The following is a 17,392-nucleotide window of genomic DNA, read 5'->3' as shown; positions in this document are numbered from 1 at the left end:
GAAAAGCAAATTTAATTTAAGACAATTCGAACTTGACCCAACTAAATCCTGAAAAAACTGTGACCTAAAATGACCGACTCAAAACAAACTGATCTTAACCCAATCCAAAGTTCAATATCCGGATCAAAACCCCGAACAACTCATACACAATGCTGACCTGATAAGAAACAACCAGAAATCCAAGTATGATATGAAGCCGAATGAACACACAAGCTAACCCAAAAGTAATCCTAAACAGAACAATTTAAAACCCAATTCAACCTCAATCCACAATTTTAACCTCAAATTTTTGTACCCTGTAAAGTCAACCGTGGCCTAATCTGCAACACTTGAACCAAACATGACTACATAACAGAAAAATAAATAGCAATTTCTCAGGTTCCCCAAAATACCTAAATATCATTAAACTTTTGCAATATAATATGAAAGAAATTGTGCCAAACACAAAAGGAAACAGATCCAAAAGTCATAATAATAACAATCCTAGTACTCCACTACAGAACAATCAACAATTTCTTTCTTACAATCATCCCACAAACTTTACGAAATCAAGCCATTGTGACATCAGGGCTCTTGATGCTCTCGCGCCATGCGTACTCCCGGGCACCATCCTGATCGACAATCTTGATCACGAAATTCGGCGGTGCAACAACAAGTCGGGTGCGGATCTCGATGATGATCTTGTCAAGGAGATCAATCGCCTCCTCGATTGACATGTCGGGGTGGTAGTAGCGGTCCATCATTGAGAGACAGAAGTATGAACCATACCCAAAAGCACCCTTCTCAATCTTGTGAAGGGTGGCGATGTAGTCAATGTAGTATATTGAGGGGCCCACGCCCTCATCGTAGCCTGCCAGTAGTAGGTTTACGGAGTATGGGTTCTGGTAAAAAAGAAGGTTAGTGCTGTTAATCCGGGTAAACAATTCATTTCACCATCGCATAGCATAGCTTCGGGTCTAGAATAGTTCTAAGGTTAAATTCTTGTACCAGTATATATGAGTGCCACATTTAACTGTACTTAAGTGTAGTTAACGGAACTCTTTCCAGAAATCATAATATAATATGAGTGCCACAATTAACTGTACTTAAGTGTAGTTAACGTAACTCTTTCCAGAAATCATAATATGAGCGTCAACTGTACCATGGCCATGCAATTCACAACATTGAAACCCAAAAACTACTAGACAAATATAATGTGAAGGCACATAAATTACTTTGTATAACTAATAAATGGGTAATCATGTATCACCCTGAAAAGTTCAGCCATGCAAAGGTGCCCTATTAATCCTATTTTCTTTCTCATTGTTCAAATAATGAGAACCTTGGGAGAATAACTCTGGTATCTTCACAAATAAAATAGTACATTTTTTCCCAGTTTTAGCAGATTACATTTTCAACGCATTGAAGTTGTAATGTTTTATACAATACTACAGGTCTTGCCTAGGTATAAGATAAAATTTGAGGTTCTGTATAGTGCGTGCGAGTTGTACCAAAAACAAGTACCTTTCTGAGAGCAGTTGCAAGCTCGCCACGAGTGAAATTGGCAGTTGCAGCAGTGGTGAGAGGCATACCATTGCGGAATTGGTACAGGTGCAAATTCTTCTGAATGTATTCAGTAAACTGTACTCTGAAAGATATGAAACAAAAAAAAGAATGGAAAGGGGCTTTCATGCATCTCATTGAAATAATTATATTGGTGAACTCACTAGAAGTGCTCAAATCAAGGAAATTACAGGCAACGAAAGGCATACAGATCTTGAGTTTGCAGTGTGATATGACACAATTAACCAAAAATTAGCATCGAATCAAGATGTTATAGATCCCCAAATGTGAAATAAGCGCTACTGGGCCTCGTTTTGACCAAACCGCTTGTTTGGCAGTGTTGGATAAAATGGAATAGACTGGAATTTAGTGAAAAAGAGTGAAATAGGTGCCAAACACATTTGGAATTGGATGAAATAGAGTGTAACAATGATGGAATATAAATAATGCGAAATAGAGCCCCCCCTCTAATCCAACTTGAAATAATAAGATATCCCGTGGGGGATGTAATATTTATTCTAGACAAATGATGGGGTTGGAATAGGAGATATTTCAATTCCCTATTCCTAATACCACTCTTGCCAAACTCCATAAAAATGTATTTAACTTAACCCTAATCCTCTCATTATGTATCCTCTATTTTTCTTAAACTGAACAAAAGATCAGTTGGTCTTGTTATAAAAATCATATTTACTGTGAAAATGGGGAAGACCAATCAAACCAATTATTAAGCTAAAATCACTTCATCCAGATTTGACTGAATTAGTAAACAATGGTAGATATCCTGGCTTGAAGGAAACTAAAGAATGAACAAATAAGTGGTCAAAAAGCAACTACATTAAGCTGTGATCCGAAACTCTCGACTTCCAGCACTAAATTAATTCTCCCAAATTTAATTACCAGGTGATACTCGATTAAAATCTACTAGCAAAAAAAAACAAACCGGTCGCCAGGTTCGCCAGAGGCGCCCAGGAGCTTGTGCGAGTCAAGAACCATGACCTTATCCTCGTTCGACTTGTGCACCAAGATACTATTCACCGCCGAAGTATCAGCCGCCACAAGAGCAAAACCCTTCCCAACAAGCCCGAACACGCACTCCATTGTCCTAGATTTAAATCTTTTTTCCGAGAAGAACGCGAGAGAGACAGCGCTAGTCGATCTTGCTTGGATCGAAAGTATGGAGAGAGAAGAAGGGGTTTTTCTCTTTAGTTGGAGCTTAGGCAGCAAGAAAAGCTTCTGCCAAGGTAAAGAGATGGCCCAATTAGTACTTGGGCCTTGGTACCATTTTTATTGAAATTTTGAAAGCTTTAACGGGCCTAAAGTTAGCATCAGGTGGATATTCACTATGGTGATGTTCCGCAAATCTTCTCAAGTCTCTTAAGCCTACTTCAATGTTCTTATGCGTTTCATTATTTTCAACATTAGTTTTTTAGTCTTTAACCACTGAACATGAGTTTCTAATGCAAATTAATTAAGATTCAATTATATTTTTGTTGCCGAACGGCCTCAATTTACTTTTCAAAAATGATGATTCTCGGTTATTTCGGACCGAGTTCTTACCCTTTGAGAAGTACGGACCTTGACTAGTGGAACGGATACAAAACCTATTTGCCCATTCAATTCTACCTGCTAATCCATCTTTTTTTTTTCAATTTTGTCATTATTATAAGCAGAACAAATTTCAGATATCTAAGAATTTAATTAATCTTACCAATTTTCAGATACATTTTAGTGAGGTGGTAACTGATTCTTCTCTGGATGCAGAATTATTGAGTGACCAAATCTAACACATTTTCTAATGTCAATTTTTTTTTCCCAGTGTTTAGTTGGAAAACTAAAGTTAAGAATAAGGCTTCAAACTACCGACGGACAGCGGCTTTCAGATTTTTGTAATGGTGTTTACAGGTACAAATTAGATGGAAGATCATCATTGAATATGTACCGCTAGATGAATAAAAGGCTCCTTGATTTTTATTATTTTTTTAAGTGTGTTGTTAAGGTTTTTGGGGACATGTTAGTCGAAATGAAAAGGAAGACTATAAAAAGTTAAAAACAATCAAGATGGTTGTAAGGGTTTTTTTTTTTGGGATCATGTTGGCTTTCTAATGGATAATTTTTTAATGCTTTGCTTAAGTTTTTGGAGATGGAAACATTCATATGTATTTTTCTTTGTCCATATATCTATTTAATTTAATTTTGGGATGTTGTTATTCTCTTGGTCCTTGCCAATTTAGATGTTAAGTTAACACTTAACATGTGTCAACCCAGATTGTTAATTACACCAATGCAGATTATTAATTTATTAGGATACGATCATGTGCAAATAATGCAATCATGTTTGTTGCTCTTGAACCATGGAATTTGCATCTAAGCCCCATAAAGTTAATTTATACATTATTTGCACTTTGTTTTTGCTATATAATACACACACTATAGAATTTGTATTATTAGTATAAAAAAAATCATACGCATGGCTTGCCCATGCAAGTGATGCCATCATGCCAATAATTGAATAGGTAAAACATGCAAATGAGCTCGTTTAGTTGAACATGTAGCTAATGATTCTCATTTGCATGGAGCCCATACAATTGATCAATTGTATGGATGTGCAGCCTCTTTTGCATGGGTTAAAAACATGCGGCTACTGCACATTTCTCTCCATATAATAATTTAGTATTCACTCATACAATATAAATGTAACATGTCATAACTGGATTGATCGCTGAAATTAAATACACAGACAACCTACAAGTGCTCAAAATTTAGGAAAACACATTAGAACTAATACTCATCATTAACATTCAGTAACCCATACAGACATTATAGCAGAAAAGACTCACAAACTAGAAATTAAGCTCTTATTTCCAACACATTTACAACATTATGACACTTGCTTGTTACCATATTTATTTAATAGTGTGGCTGTGGCTGCCTCGGGACTTGCCGGGTCCGGGAAGGAACGCACTCTCTGATTGTGCATTCAGAAGTTGATCCACTTCTGTTGCTGACGTGCCGAATGCCAATTCCTTAGCCTCTTTCTCCATTTGCTTCAACACATTGTTCTTCCATGTACTCAGATTAAAAATTTAGCTCAGTTTCAGTATAAATACAATCTTAGATTGTATGTTGTACTGGTGCACATTATCATGCCTCAAATAATTAATTCAAAGGAAAAAATATGAGATATATACCACTCACATTTTCTGTGTTATACTATACCAGTAACACATGAGTGTGTATTAAACTATTAGTGCCGTACTGGTGTCTGGTACCAAATCAGGTAGCATAACAATCATAATACTGTAATGTTTATTTCTAATTTCCAATAAAAGGGACATAAATTAACCACATTTTTTATTAAGTTACCAGCAAGGAATATTTTCCTATTGTCCTCAGCTCTGATGCCGAAGCACAAGATTTGAAGGTTGTCCCTTGAGGCAACTGCCACCACTGGGTGAGATGCCGGTATGACGAAAACATCGCCACGGCATGCCCTTGACCGAACTAACTGGTAAGTGTGTCCTTCTTCTTCACCTCTCTCTCTTCCGTGTTCCCTCTCTCTTTCTCTCTCCTTTTCCCATCGCCTCTCTCTTTCCTCCTCTCTTCCCCACTCCCTCTCTATTTCTTCCTCTTCTCCGGACTCATGCGAGAGGTGGGGACATACCATTTCAAAGTCACCACATCCTTCCACAACCATAGCAATCTTTGTAGCTCTGGAGTTATAGTTTGGTGCCATCATTGAACCCTATATAAATTGATACAATGAGATCAGACGCATATGGCCACTAACCTTTTCTTCAAAATATTCACATCAGAGTGTATCATGTAAGCACTAACTCACAACAATATCAAGTAAACAACAAACGAACAAAAAGATAAAAAAATATCTCAATAACACATTATAAAAAAATGGTAGCTCAATAGCATTGCAACATCTTGGTACATGATGCATATAGTAAATTAGTAATCTCTTATTGAGAAATAAGAACAAAAACAAATACTTACACTGCTGATGTTAGCTATGGAGACATCTACATCATGCCCTTTTAGTTGTGAATAATCACCAGAAGTGGCCTCAAATAACTGTCCGTGGTTGTTCGAAAAAGATGGCCGCTTTTTAAGGAGGTTATACGGCTTTCCCAATTTGCCTTCTTTGGTTGATTTACTTAGGGCCTTGATTTGTTCGTCAGATGCTTTGAATATTTCTCCTTTTTTCTGCTTCTGGAAGACCCTCTCAAGCCTTTCTCTTGGTGCCTGATTAAAAATTGGATTTTAGCAAAATTTTAACTTAAGAGTAACTTCTCTTATAATTTTTCATTGGTCAAGGGGTACTACACATGCGAATTAAAGAAAAAGGTAACAAGCCGTGTTGTGCAACTTAATATGCAAGTTTACACCAAATCATGTTCTGAAATTAAGATAATTGGATAATGGCCTACTACTTTGTCATCCTGCCTGACCAAAAACTATGAATACCATTTATAGTATAGAAGGAAATATTATGCTTGAGATAGAAACCTCGACTGACCAAAAACTATGAATACCATTTATAGTATAGAAGGAAATATTATGCTTGAGATAGAAACCTCGACTCACATTAAATGCTGCTTCAAGGATTTCATGGCTGAAACTATTCCAGAACGTTTTAGGTCTCTGTCCTCCGGCTTGCATGAATTCCTTAAGAAAAGTGCACAAAGACATTCAGTCAACAAAATTTAAAAAGTTGGGGGGTTAATTTTGTGTGTGTGTGGGTGGGATGAGGGTAGCTTCACCTCGAAATGCCCAGGCAAGGAAACTGGGCACAGCAGCATTGCTATTCGAAGGCTTTCCTTTTGATGTTTGTTAACCTGATACATGATCGACCCGGATGGTATCATCATAACATCTCCCTGTCTGATTTCGTATGATTCTCTGTTTTCCCCATACAGTATACTGATCATTCCCTCCCCTATTTCACAATCAACAGGCATAATGAAAGTTGTAAATCATTTATGTTTATCAACATACAGATCATCAACATAATTCAGCATATCTTTTTGTTTTGTAATAGGAGTCTTATTAGTTGTAATAGTCTATTATGACTAAAAATAATATATTCCTAGAATTAATGAATGAAAAGGACATAAGTGAAAACTCACTTTTGTCAATTATTCAAGGACACAGTTTTTTTGTTATGAAATTAAGTCTCAATGACTTCTACATGAGCTAACAAAACTAGGAAAAACAGGAGTTCACTTTTGCATGAAACAGGGAAATTAAATAAGTTGTTACAAGCTCTTAGGTTCCAAAATATTGATGTGATATCTAGATGTAATTTTTATCATTTTTCTTATTAACTATTGTTTTCTTTGGTACTCTTAAATCTTAATCATGTATGCATTGCTTTCAAGAATAAATGAAAGCAAACTAAGTAAAATAGTTACCTGAAATGACATAAAACAGCTCATCTGCATCAATGTGGCTCGGCATGGCAAAGGTTCTTGGCCCTGTCTCTAGAATTGCGACACGGTACTTCTCAATCCCCTTCAATAACCTTGATCTACTTGAGAAATTTTCAAGAACTCTGAAATGCCCTTCTTGAGTTCTTGCTACTTCCTCAAACCTGTAAATCAACTCAAAATTCACTTAATTTTTGCTTTTAATTTCCCCCATGTTCACTAATTGTGCCTTAAAAAGACAGAGATCAGAGCCTAATTTCACTACTATTGCACTTAGAATATAATTTAAAACTCATTTTCCTCTGAGATTTGAACATTTTACACAAAATTAAAGCCAAATGAAAATTAAGAGGGATGAGTTTTGTTAATGAAGTGAGAAATTAATTTATGTTTATTAAAGAAAAGATACGAGTTATGACAGTGAAATTATTGGAAAAAAAATATTAAGCCTCCTAAATTTCAAGTCAAAATATCTACATGCAATTTTCATTTTTTTTGTTTTTTTGTTTAATGACTACACTAGGTGTACCATGTAATTTCATGTCACAATATTATCTGCATAAAATCTTGGTAATAACAAATAAGCCACATATTGACATTATCAAAGTACCTTTCCTTTCCAAAGTGATAGGGGTGCCTTTCTTCTCTTTCTCTTCCTCTTCTTCTAGCCTCATCCTTTATACCCGGCTCTTCTTTGCATATTTGCGTGCATATCCTCATGCACTTATCCTTCGCCTCCCCTTCAAACACACTACAACTCGAGTGGCAGTCACAGGGGTTACCAGATTGGAAGGAGAAAGCAACAGAAGCAAAAATTATAAGAAGAAGAATAGGTAAGAGAGGTCGATGAGCACTGGCCATTGAGGCCATGTTAATTAGCTATATAGGTAAGTGTTATGAAATGGAGAGATGGTAATTGTGACTTGAGACTTGAGACTTGAATTGATCAGTGATAAAGTGATCAGGTTATTAAATAGAGGGGAAGGAAGCATGCATGAAGCCATCTGGAGAGAGATGAGGTGCGACGTGGAGAGAGGATGGAAGAAAGTGTGCAACGAGCGCATGGCGTCATGACGATACCTCTATGTCTCTGGTGCTCTTTGAGGATGACAGTAGCTGACAAAATCTCAGTGAACAACAATAACAAGTAATTAAGGTGAATAATAATAACATTGGTATATTTGTCCTTTTATTATTCAGTTAAAATTATTTATGATTCAATCTATGTGCTTTTATTATTTAATTTAAAATTTGTATTTAGTTTATGTCTTTTAGTTTAAATGATTTTGTATTTAGTCCATGACATTCAATTTAATTACATGCTTTAATATTCAGTATATTTGTTTTATTGTTCAATATAAATGCTTTATTATTCACGTTATATGTGTTAGTACAGTTCAATTGGTGTTCATTATTTTTTTTAAGGTTATTAATGTTCATTATTGTTCTCTTTCAGTATCTTAATTTTTTTTTTTTGGAAGAAAAATGGAAGTCGAAGTCTCAAATTTTATACTCTTGCTATTACAATAAAGAATTTTCTCTATTTAAATTTCAAATTTATAACTTTCCATATGAAAACTATATGCCTGCTATGTAGTTCTTATTAGTTTCATTTTATCAAAAGCCCATCGGAGCATTTTTCTGACAGTTTAAATATTCACCTTCAATGCTTTATCGTTTGGTTTACATAATTTTTTATTCACTTTATGTACTTTGTTATTCACATTAAATGTCTCCGTCAAGTTTGACAGAGCTTCGCCGGAGGTTGGCTGAAGGTATAAAAGATATGTTATCGAAAGTTTTGTCCTAGTAAAAATTATAGTTTATCTGTCAATTTTAATGATTTTACAATCACAAATGAGACCTGAATTAATTAAAAGCATGCACCAACATATACAAACAACCCACTATAAATGCATTCTAGGGTAATTTTATGCATAATATCTGTTGTATTTGTTTGATGAGAAGGGATTCATTTACACTGTTTTTTTGTGATACCGGAATATATTTTACATCTTTAAAGTCTAAATATTTGATCCAAATTATTTAACATGATGGATATATTAAAGTGTGCTTACAGATCAAATTTTACATTTTTTTTACTATTTATTAAGATGGATACAAAAATTTAATGGTCTGAAAATAACAATTTTGTAAAATACTTAATAATTAGAAAAAAAAAATTCATAAAAAATGTAAAATTTGATCCGGAAACACATTTTAATATATCAATCATGTTGAACAATTTTGATCGACTGTTTAGACTTTAAAAACTTTAAAAATGTAAGGTATAATCAGTTGTCACCAAAAACAATGTAAGTGGATCCCTCCTCTCATTTGATTTAATATTGATATATTTATGCACATTTAAAGGACATAAACTCGAGTTTATCTGTCAATTTTATTGATTTTACAAATATAAATGAGGGCTAAATTGGTTAAAAAACATCAAAAGTCAGACAACGCATTGTAGATTTATTTTAACTTTATATGTAATATTTATTTTATATGTTTGTTTTAGTATTAAAAAACTAGATGAGTAATGAGTTTATCCGTCAGTTTTAATAATCTTATAATCGCAAATGTGGTCTAGATCTAAATGAATTAAAAACATCAACAATCATACACAACACATTGTACAAAAAAAATTAGAAGATTTTATCCAGAATATTTGTTGACTTGTTGTATCTGTTGTTTTAGTATAGATAGATATACCCACATTTAAGAGGCATTAATTAGAGTTTATTTGTCGGTTTCAATAATATTATGATGATTAAATATACTTAAATTGATTAAAATATCAGAAAACACACAATACACTGCAATGAATTAAAAAATATATATCCACAAAAATTACAAGCATCTTTGAAAAAGTGAGTGCTCCGTAACTGATGAGCTCAAAGCATGATAACTTGAAAAAGAAAAAGAAATAAAAACTCAGAATTATACTGGAAAATCTATAACTAAAAAAAGTATCAAGGGTTTCTCACTAAATCGGACAAACCAAAGTTCTGACATAGTGACATCAATCTTTTCACACTTATTAAAGAATTCATATCCTCAGTGGTAACTCACTGTTTGAGTTTTAATTTGATCCGCTCATTACATACCATAGTACAAATTTTAGAGGGACCTGTGCATTACAGATTTACAGGTGTGTGCGCGTTGAATTAGCACGAATTATATCGATAAGCAGATTTGAACTCAAGTAATTATTTTTTATTTAATGTTGGATATTAAAAAAAAATAACAGTCTTTATAGGCCTGGATTTTAGAATTCCTTCCATTTACATCAAAAGAACAATTTTTAGCACATTAACTAAGCATATTAGGCTAGGGTCCACAATATCACTGTATATATAATTTACCTTTCTCATATTTAAGAGTAAGGCTTGGGTGCTATGGATAGCATAGAGGCCTACGGTGCTACGGCTTAATATTCGAGTTTTTAAAATCCTAACGGTCGATCCGAACCGTTCATCTTGTTCTCCATATTAATAAGTGTTTGGAGACCAAATTTTACATTTTTTGGAAATTTTTTACTATTTTTTTAGATAGGTAGAAAATCAAATATCTGAATGGTGCAGAATTTTTTAGATCGAGTGATTTTCTACCTAGCTAAAAAAATAGTAAAAAATTTCCAAAAAATATAAAATTTGGTCTCCAAACACATATTAATATGGAGAACAAGATAAACGGTTCGGATTAACCGTTAGGATTTTAAAAACTCGAATATTGAGCCGTAGCACCGTAGGCCTCTATGCTATCCATAGCACCCAAGCCTTACTCCATATTTAAAATGATGTAACGTTAAGTACGTACAGTAGCAGAAGGGATGTGGAGCAAATGGGAGTCTGCATCGTCCTGTATTAACTCAAAAGAGCATCTTTTGAATTAATACATCTCAATTGTCTGATTTTAAATAGAATCAATTCGGTCCTCTGCTTATAACGCATGGCCCTTTAATATTAGTGTGAATCTAATCCGCACAGATATCAAAGCAGATTGAACAATTCAGATGCATTAAATCAATCAAAAGATTATTTTTTGAGTTAATATATGCAGAGGATACGAATTTAGCAAATGTGATGTTAATTGACTCCATATTTTTTTTTAAAAACTAACGATTACTATATGATTTTGTTATATATTTTATGATAAAAAACTATAGATACTATAAATTGACCCTAGAGGTGTAAACGGATCAGATATTATCTGATTTTGTCCATATCCGAATATGAAAAATTACCTAAATTATCCGATCCGTATCCGCATTCATATCCGAAAAATTATAATGGATGTTTTGTAACCAACAAACTAATTATGAAAAATATATGTATTCGAGACTATCTGTATCAGTATCTGTATCTGAAAAATTATAACGGATAAGAATACGGTAAGACCACTATCTGATTTGTATCTGATTGTTTACCCTCCTAATTGACCCTATAATTTTTATAAAAATATTATAGATTTGACTCTTATTTTTTTTAAAAGAAAAATTAAATGATTATACCGTGTACAACTTAAATTCTTGTAGCATTTGATCCTTATATGTTTTTTTTTACTTCCATTACTTCAATATCTGCTTTTGCTTCACGTAATGCTTTGTATGTTTGTATCTGACCTTATAATTAAAAATCTACGGATAATTTGACAAAAAAAAAAAATCGGCCGTTTCTAATATTTATGGCTATTTTGGATTATTGAGACGAACACTACTAGTAAGCATCATTAAGTACACGCCGCTATAAAATATATTCTGTTGTAAAATAAAGATAAAGAAAGCAAATAAGATATCGACAATGTATAAGATAGCTCTCTCTTATTCTTATGCTTTTCATATGTCTGTAATACAATTTTACAATCCTCTATTTATAGGTAGAAAATGTAAATAACAAGCCATTGTAAATTAATTGTATTGATAAATGAGAAGAGAATAACATAAATCTTTATGAGGAGTTTTAAAGTAATTACGGAAGAGTTGCAAATGAACATCCATTCATAACTTATTTTATTTATAACACTTCCCCTTGGATGTTCATTGTTAATTATACGCTGTTAATATGATACTTCAGGATCGATATTAACATAATACTTCATGATCAACGTGATACTTCAGGATCACGTATTGCCTCATTAAAAACCTTACCAAGAAAAACCCATTGGGATAAAAACTTGGTTAAGGGAAAAAGAGTACAGTGCGTATAACGCTTCCCCTCATTTTGATATCATTGAATATCCTTCAATCGATGTAGACCTATCTTCTTTATGAGTTGTACAAAAACCTTTGTCGGTAAAGATTTTGTGAATAGGTCTGCCAGATTGTCGATTGATCGGACTTGGCAAACATCTATTACACCTTCCTTTTGTAGGTCGTATGTCGAAAAGAACTTTGGCGCGATATGTTTAGTTCGATCTCCTTTGATATATCCTTCTTTGATTTGTGCAATACATGCTGCATTATCTTCATATAACGGAGTAGGATTTATCTTGATGTTTTCAAGTCCGCATTCTTCCTGAATGTTTTGAATCATTGACCGTAACCAAACACATTCTCGACCCGCCTCGTATAGAGCGATTAGCTCGGCATGATTTGATGATGTTGCCGTAAGAGTTTGTTTTGTCGATCGCCATGAAATTGCAGCTCCACAATAGGTGAATACGTATCCTGATTGGGATCGTGCTTTATGTGGATCCGACAAATATCCAGCATCTGCATATCCAATTAAATTGGATTTTGTATCCTTTTGATAGTATAACCCCATATCTCTAGTTCCGCAGAGATACCGAAATACTTGTTTAATTCCATTCCAATGCCTTCTGGTTGGTTTGGAACTATATCTCGCTAACACATTTACTGCAAATGAGATATCCTGTCTTGTATTATTTGCAAGATATAATAATGCCCCGATTGCGCTTAAGTATGGCACTTCAGGATCAAGCACTTTTTCATTATTTTCTTGCGGGCGAAAATGATCATTTTCTGCATTTAGCGATCGTACGACCATTGGTGTGCTCAAAGGATGATCTTTATCCATATTGAATCTTTTTAATACTTTTTCAACATAATTTGATTGATGGATAAATATTCCATTCTTTAGATGCTCGATCTGCAGGCCAAGACAAAATTTTGTTACACCAAGGTCTTTCATTTCAAATTCATTTTTCAACAATTTTGCAGTATTCTCAATCTCTTCAGGAGATCCAATAATATTTAAATCATCAACATACACTGCAATGATTGTGAAACCTAGATTTGATCTTTTAATGAAAACACATGGACTAATTACATTATTTTTATATCCTTCTTTTAGAAGGTACTCACTCAGTCGATTATACCACATTCGACCAGATTGTTTTAGTCCATATAAAGATCTTCTTAATTTTATAGAGTACATCTCTCTGGGTTTTGACTTATATGTTTCAGGCATTTTCAATCCTTCAGGGATTTTCATGTATATGTCACTGTCAAGTGAACCATATAAATATGCTGTTACGACATCCATAAGTCGCATTTTTAGATTTTCTGTAACTGTAAGACTTATTAGAAACCTGAGAGTTATCGCATCCACTACAGGTGAATATGTTTCTTCATAATCGACTCCAGGTATTTGTGTAAAGCCTTGCGCCACTAGCCTTGCTTTATATCTCACAATCTCATTTTTCTCATTTCTTTTTATGACAAATACTCATTTGTAACCTACAGGGTTAACACCTTTGGGCGTTTGGACTACAGGTCCAAATACTTGTCGTTTGTCTAATGAACTTAATTCTGCCTGTATGGCATCTTTCCATTTAGGCCAATCATTTCTATGTCTACACTCTTCCAGAGTTTTTGGCACATTATCTTCTTCGTTTATAACATCGCTTGCCATAGCGAATGCAAAAATTTCATTAACATGTGTTTCATTTCTATTTAATATAGTACCATTTATTATATAATTTATAGAAACCTCATAATCATTTGGTACTTGAGTTTCTTCTGAAATTTCATCAACCTCTTCTAGGGTTTTATCGACTTCTTCAGGAGTTTTACCATTAATCTCTTCTGGGATTTTATTGACTTCTTCAGGAGTTTTATCACCAACCTCTTCTAGGGTTGAACCAACTGCTTTATTCTGCTCTTTTCTTTTACGTGGATTTACATCCTTAGAACCAAGTGGTCTTCCACGTTTTCTACGCACATTAGATTCATTAGATATTTTTGTAATGTCAATTCGAGCAGGTGCATTTATAGCTGGAATATGTGATTTAGTAACTCTATTCGTATCTGTGAATGCATCAGGCAATTCATTTGCAATTCTTTGCAAATTTATGATCTTTCGAACTTCGAGTTCACATTGACCACTTCGGGGGTCGAGATAAGATAACGATGAATTCCAAGTTACTTGTTTATCCAGTTTTTTTTTTTCTTCCCCTAAATTTGGGAATATTGATTCATTAAAATGACAATCAGCAAATCTTGCTGTAAAAACATCTCCTGTTAATGGTTCTAAATATTTAATAATAGAAAGAGAGTTAAAACCAATATAAATTCCCAGCCTTCTTTGAGGTCCCATTTTTATGCGTTGTGGAGGAGAAATTGGAACATATACAGCACAACCAAATATCTTTAGATGAGACAAATTTGGTTCTCTTCCAGAGACCAATTGTAACGGGGAATACTTCTGATCAGCAGTTGGTCTTAATCTAATGAGTGCAGCGGCATGTAATATGGCATGTCCCCATGCAGAAGACGGTAGACTAGACCTCATAAGTAATGGTCTAGCAATTAATTGCAACCTTTTAATCAACGATTCTGCTAGACCGTTTTGTGTATGAACATGGGCCACTGGATGTTCTACCGTAATTCCAATAGACATGCAATAATCATTAAAAGTTTGAGAAGTGAACTCACCTGCATTATCAAGCCGGATTCTTCTAATTTGATAATCCGGAAAATTAGCTCTCAATTGGATAATTTGTACTAATAGTCTAGCAAATGCAATATTTCTTGTTGCTAACAAACTCACATGTGACCAGCGTGTTGATGCATCAATTAACACCATAAAATATCTAAACGGTCCACATGGAGGTGTAATAGGTCCACATATATCTCATTGAATTCTTTCTAAAAATGAAGGAGCTTCAGGTCCAACTTTATTTGGAGATGGCATAATAATTAGTTTTCCAAGAGAGCATGCTTTGCATGTCATATCTTTTGATAATAGGATCTTCAGGTCCTTTAGGGGATGCCTATTTGCACTTTCAATTATTCTCCTCATCATTATATTTCCTGGATGACCCAATCTGTCATGCCATAATGTAAATAACTTTGGATCAACTAACTTCTTGTTAGTAACCATATTTGATTCTATTGTACTTATATAAGTACCATATAGTCCAGAGGACATTGCTTGCATCTTTTCCATTATGATTTTCTGGTTATTCTTAATAGATGTGATATGAAGATATTCACAATTTCTCTCATTTATAGTTTTAATATGATAACCATTCTTTCGAATATCTTTAAAACTTAGTAGATTTCTTCTGGATCTACTTGAATATAATGCATCATCTATTATTAATTTTGTTCCTTTAGGTAATAAAATACAAGCTCTTCCGGAGCCTTCAATTAAATTACTTGTACCAGATATAGTATGGATATTAGTCTCACCAAGATGCAATTGTGAAAAATATTTCTTACTTTTCAATATGGTATTTGTTGTTCCGCTGTTTACTAGACATGGATCTTCTTTACTTACCATTGCGTCAGTCATTTTCCTTTAAAATAAAAGAATGCAATAATAACTTCCACTTATTCATTAACTTTATTTGCATAAAAAATTGAAATGCAAATTTAAACCTTTATTAAACATAAACATAAAATTGTACATTTTATTTTTATCCCTTAGTAAAAGTGTTTATTTCTTCATTCACATTATGGAAGAAATCTGATACATCAAAGTGTGTATCCATATGACATTAATTTTCGGGGTCATTTTCAGTAAAGTTAGTTTTAGTTTCCACATTTTTCCCCATTTTTTTTTCTTAAGTGGCATACAACAGGTACATAACCAATAATTTGCCATTCGACATGTGTAACAAACATCTTCAAGATGTTTCCCTTTCTCATTTCTATTACTACGTATTTATAACAAAATACAACTTCAAGTAATTAATAACATAACTTCAAGTTATGATAAATGAAAAGGGAGATAAATTCAAGTTTTGTGAGATTTGTCATATGTAATCAAAATAGATACATATTAATAATTTCAGATTATTAATATCATAACTTCAGGTTATTAATGCCATAAGTTTAGGTTATTAATATCATAACTTCAGGTTATGAAAAGGGAGATAAATAAATATAAATAAAAGAATACGTAAATGCATGAATAAATAAATTTAAATGTATTAATAACTTCAGGTTAATATTATATAACTTCAAGTTATAATAAAATATTTTATTTAATAACTTTCGGTTATTAAATTGCTTGACTGCGCAATTGTAGAATTTAAGTTGAATTAACTTCGGGTTATATTTTCATCCAATGACCTATAATAACTGCTGGTTATTATATTAATTTTATATGAAAATTTCTAATGAACTTCAAGTTTTAATTGAGAATAACTTCAGGTTATTATTCATCCAGTGGCCTATAATAACTGCTGGTTATTATATTAATTTTATACTAAAAATTCTAATAGAACTTCAGGTTCTAAATAAACATTTAGTTTTGATAATAACTTTAGGCTATTATTCCATCATTCACTTCAAGGAATGATTCTTATAAACTAAAGCAAATATAATCACAAATTTAAATGAAATTTAAATTAATGAAAGATATAAAAATTAATCACATAAATTACTTACAAGATTACTTTACAACTTTCGAGCAATTCGTGCTGATAACGTGTTGTAAAATAAAGATAAAGAAAGCAAATAAGATATCGACAATGTATAAGATAGCTCTCTCTTATTTTTATGCTTTTCATATGTCTGTAATACAATCTTACAATCCTCTATTTATAGGTAGAAAATGTAAATAACAAGCCATTGTAAATTAATTGTATTGATAAATGAGAAGAGAATAACACAAATCTTTATGAGGAGTTTTAAAGTAATTACGGAAGAGTTGCAAATGAACATCCATTCATAACTTATTTTATTTATAACATATTCGATATTGTTTTTTTTTCTTTTCTTTTGACGATTGTAAGGACTTAAAAAAAAATGCAGAACGTATTTGAACGGTTAAGATTTCCAGAAAGTCACGCAAAATATGATATATCTCAGAGGATGTGAATTCCGGTGACAAACGGCTCAGTATTTTTAGATATTTTGCAGCAACTTATTTTCCTGAAAAACGAAACAGATTAATTTAACCCATTTAAACCCATAGATATACCCACAGCACACTGAA

The 17,392-nt window shown here is 33.0% G+C and overlaps 2 protein-coding genes across 2 annotated transcripts; both read right to left on the bottom strand.

Annotated features, from left to right (window-relative positions):
• Window positions 1-379: 379 nt before the first annotated feature.
• Window positions 380-2,795, bottom strand: LOC144573954 (proteasome subunit beta type-2-A-like). Its single transcript, XM_078323736.1, has 3 exons — window positions 2,486-2,795; window positions 1,504-1,627; window positions 380-881 (listed from the first exon to the last, which is right to left on the bottom strand). The coding sequence occupies exons 1-3, from the start codon at window positions 2,641-2,643 to the stop codon at window positions 549-551; spliced, it is 615 nt and encodes a 204-aa protein (XP_078179862.1). The 5' UTR covers window positions 2,644-2,795; the 3' UTR covers window positions 380-548.
• Window positions 2,796-4,385: 1,590 nt separating this feature from the next.
• LOC144574152 (cupincin-like) lies at window positions 4,386-7,983 on the bottom strand. Its single transcript, XM_078324021.1, has 7 exons — window positions 7,591-7,983; window positions 6,966-7,144; window positions 6,315-6,490; window positions 6,139-6,219; window positions 5,548-5,796; window positions 4,909-5,287; window positions 4,386-4,609 (listed from the first exon to the last, which is right to left on the bottom strand). The coding sequence occupies exons 1-7, from the start codon at window positions 7,848-7,850 to the stop codon at window positions 4,449-4,451; spliced, it is 1,485 nt and encodes a 494-aa protein (XP_078180147.1). The 5' UTR covers window positions 7,851-7,983; the 3' UTR covers window positions 4,386-4,448.
• Between the last annotated feature and the right edge of the window lie 9,409 nt (window positions 7,984-17,392).

The sequence above is a fragment of the Carex rostrata genome, chromosome 22 (assembly GCF_964058835.1).
Source record: "Carex rostrata chromosome 22, lpCarRost1.2, whole genome shotgun sequence".
Classification (NCBI taxonomy): domain Eukaryota; kingdom Viridiplantae; phylum Streptophyta; class Magnoliopsida; order Poales; family Cyperaceae; genus Carex; species Carex rostrata.
This window is presented reverse-complemented; position numbering and strand designations above follow the sequence as displayed.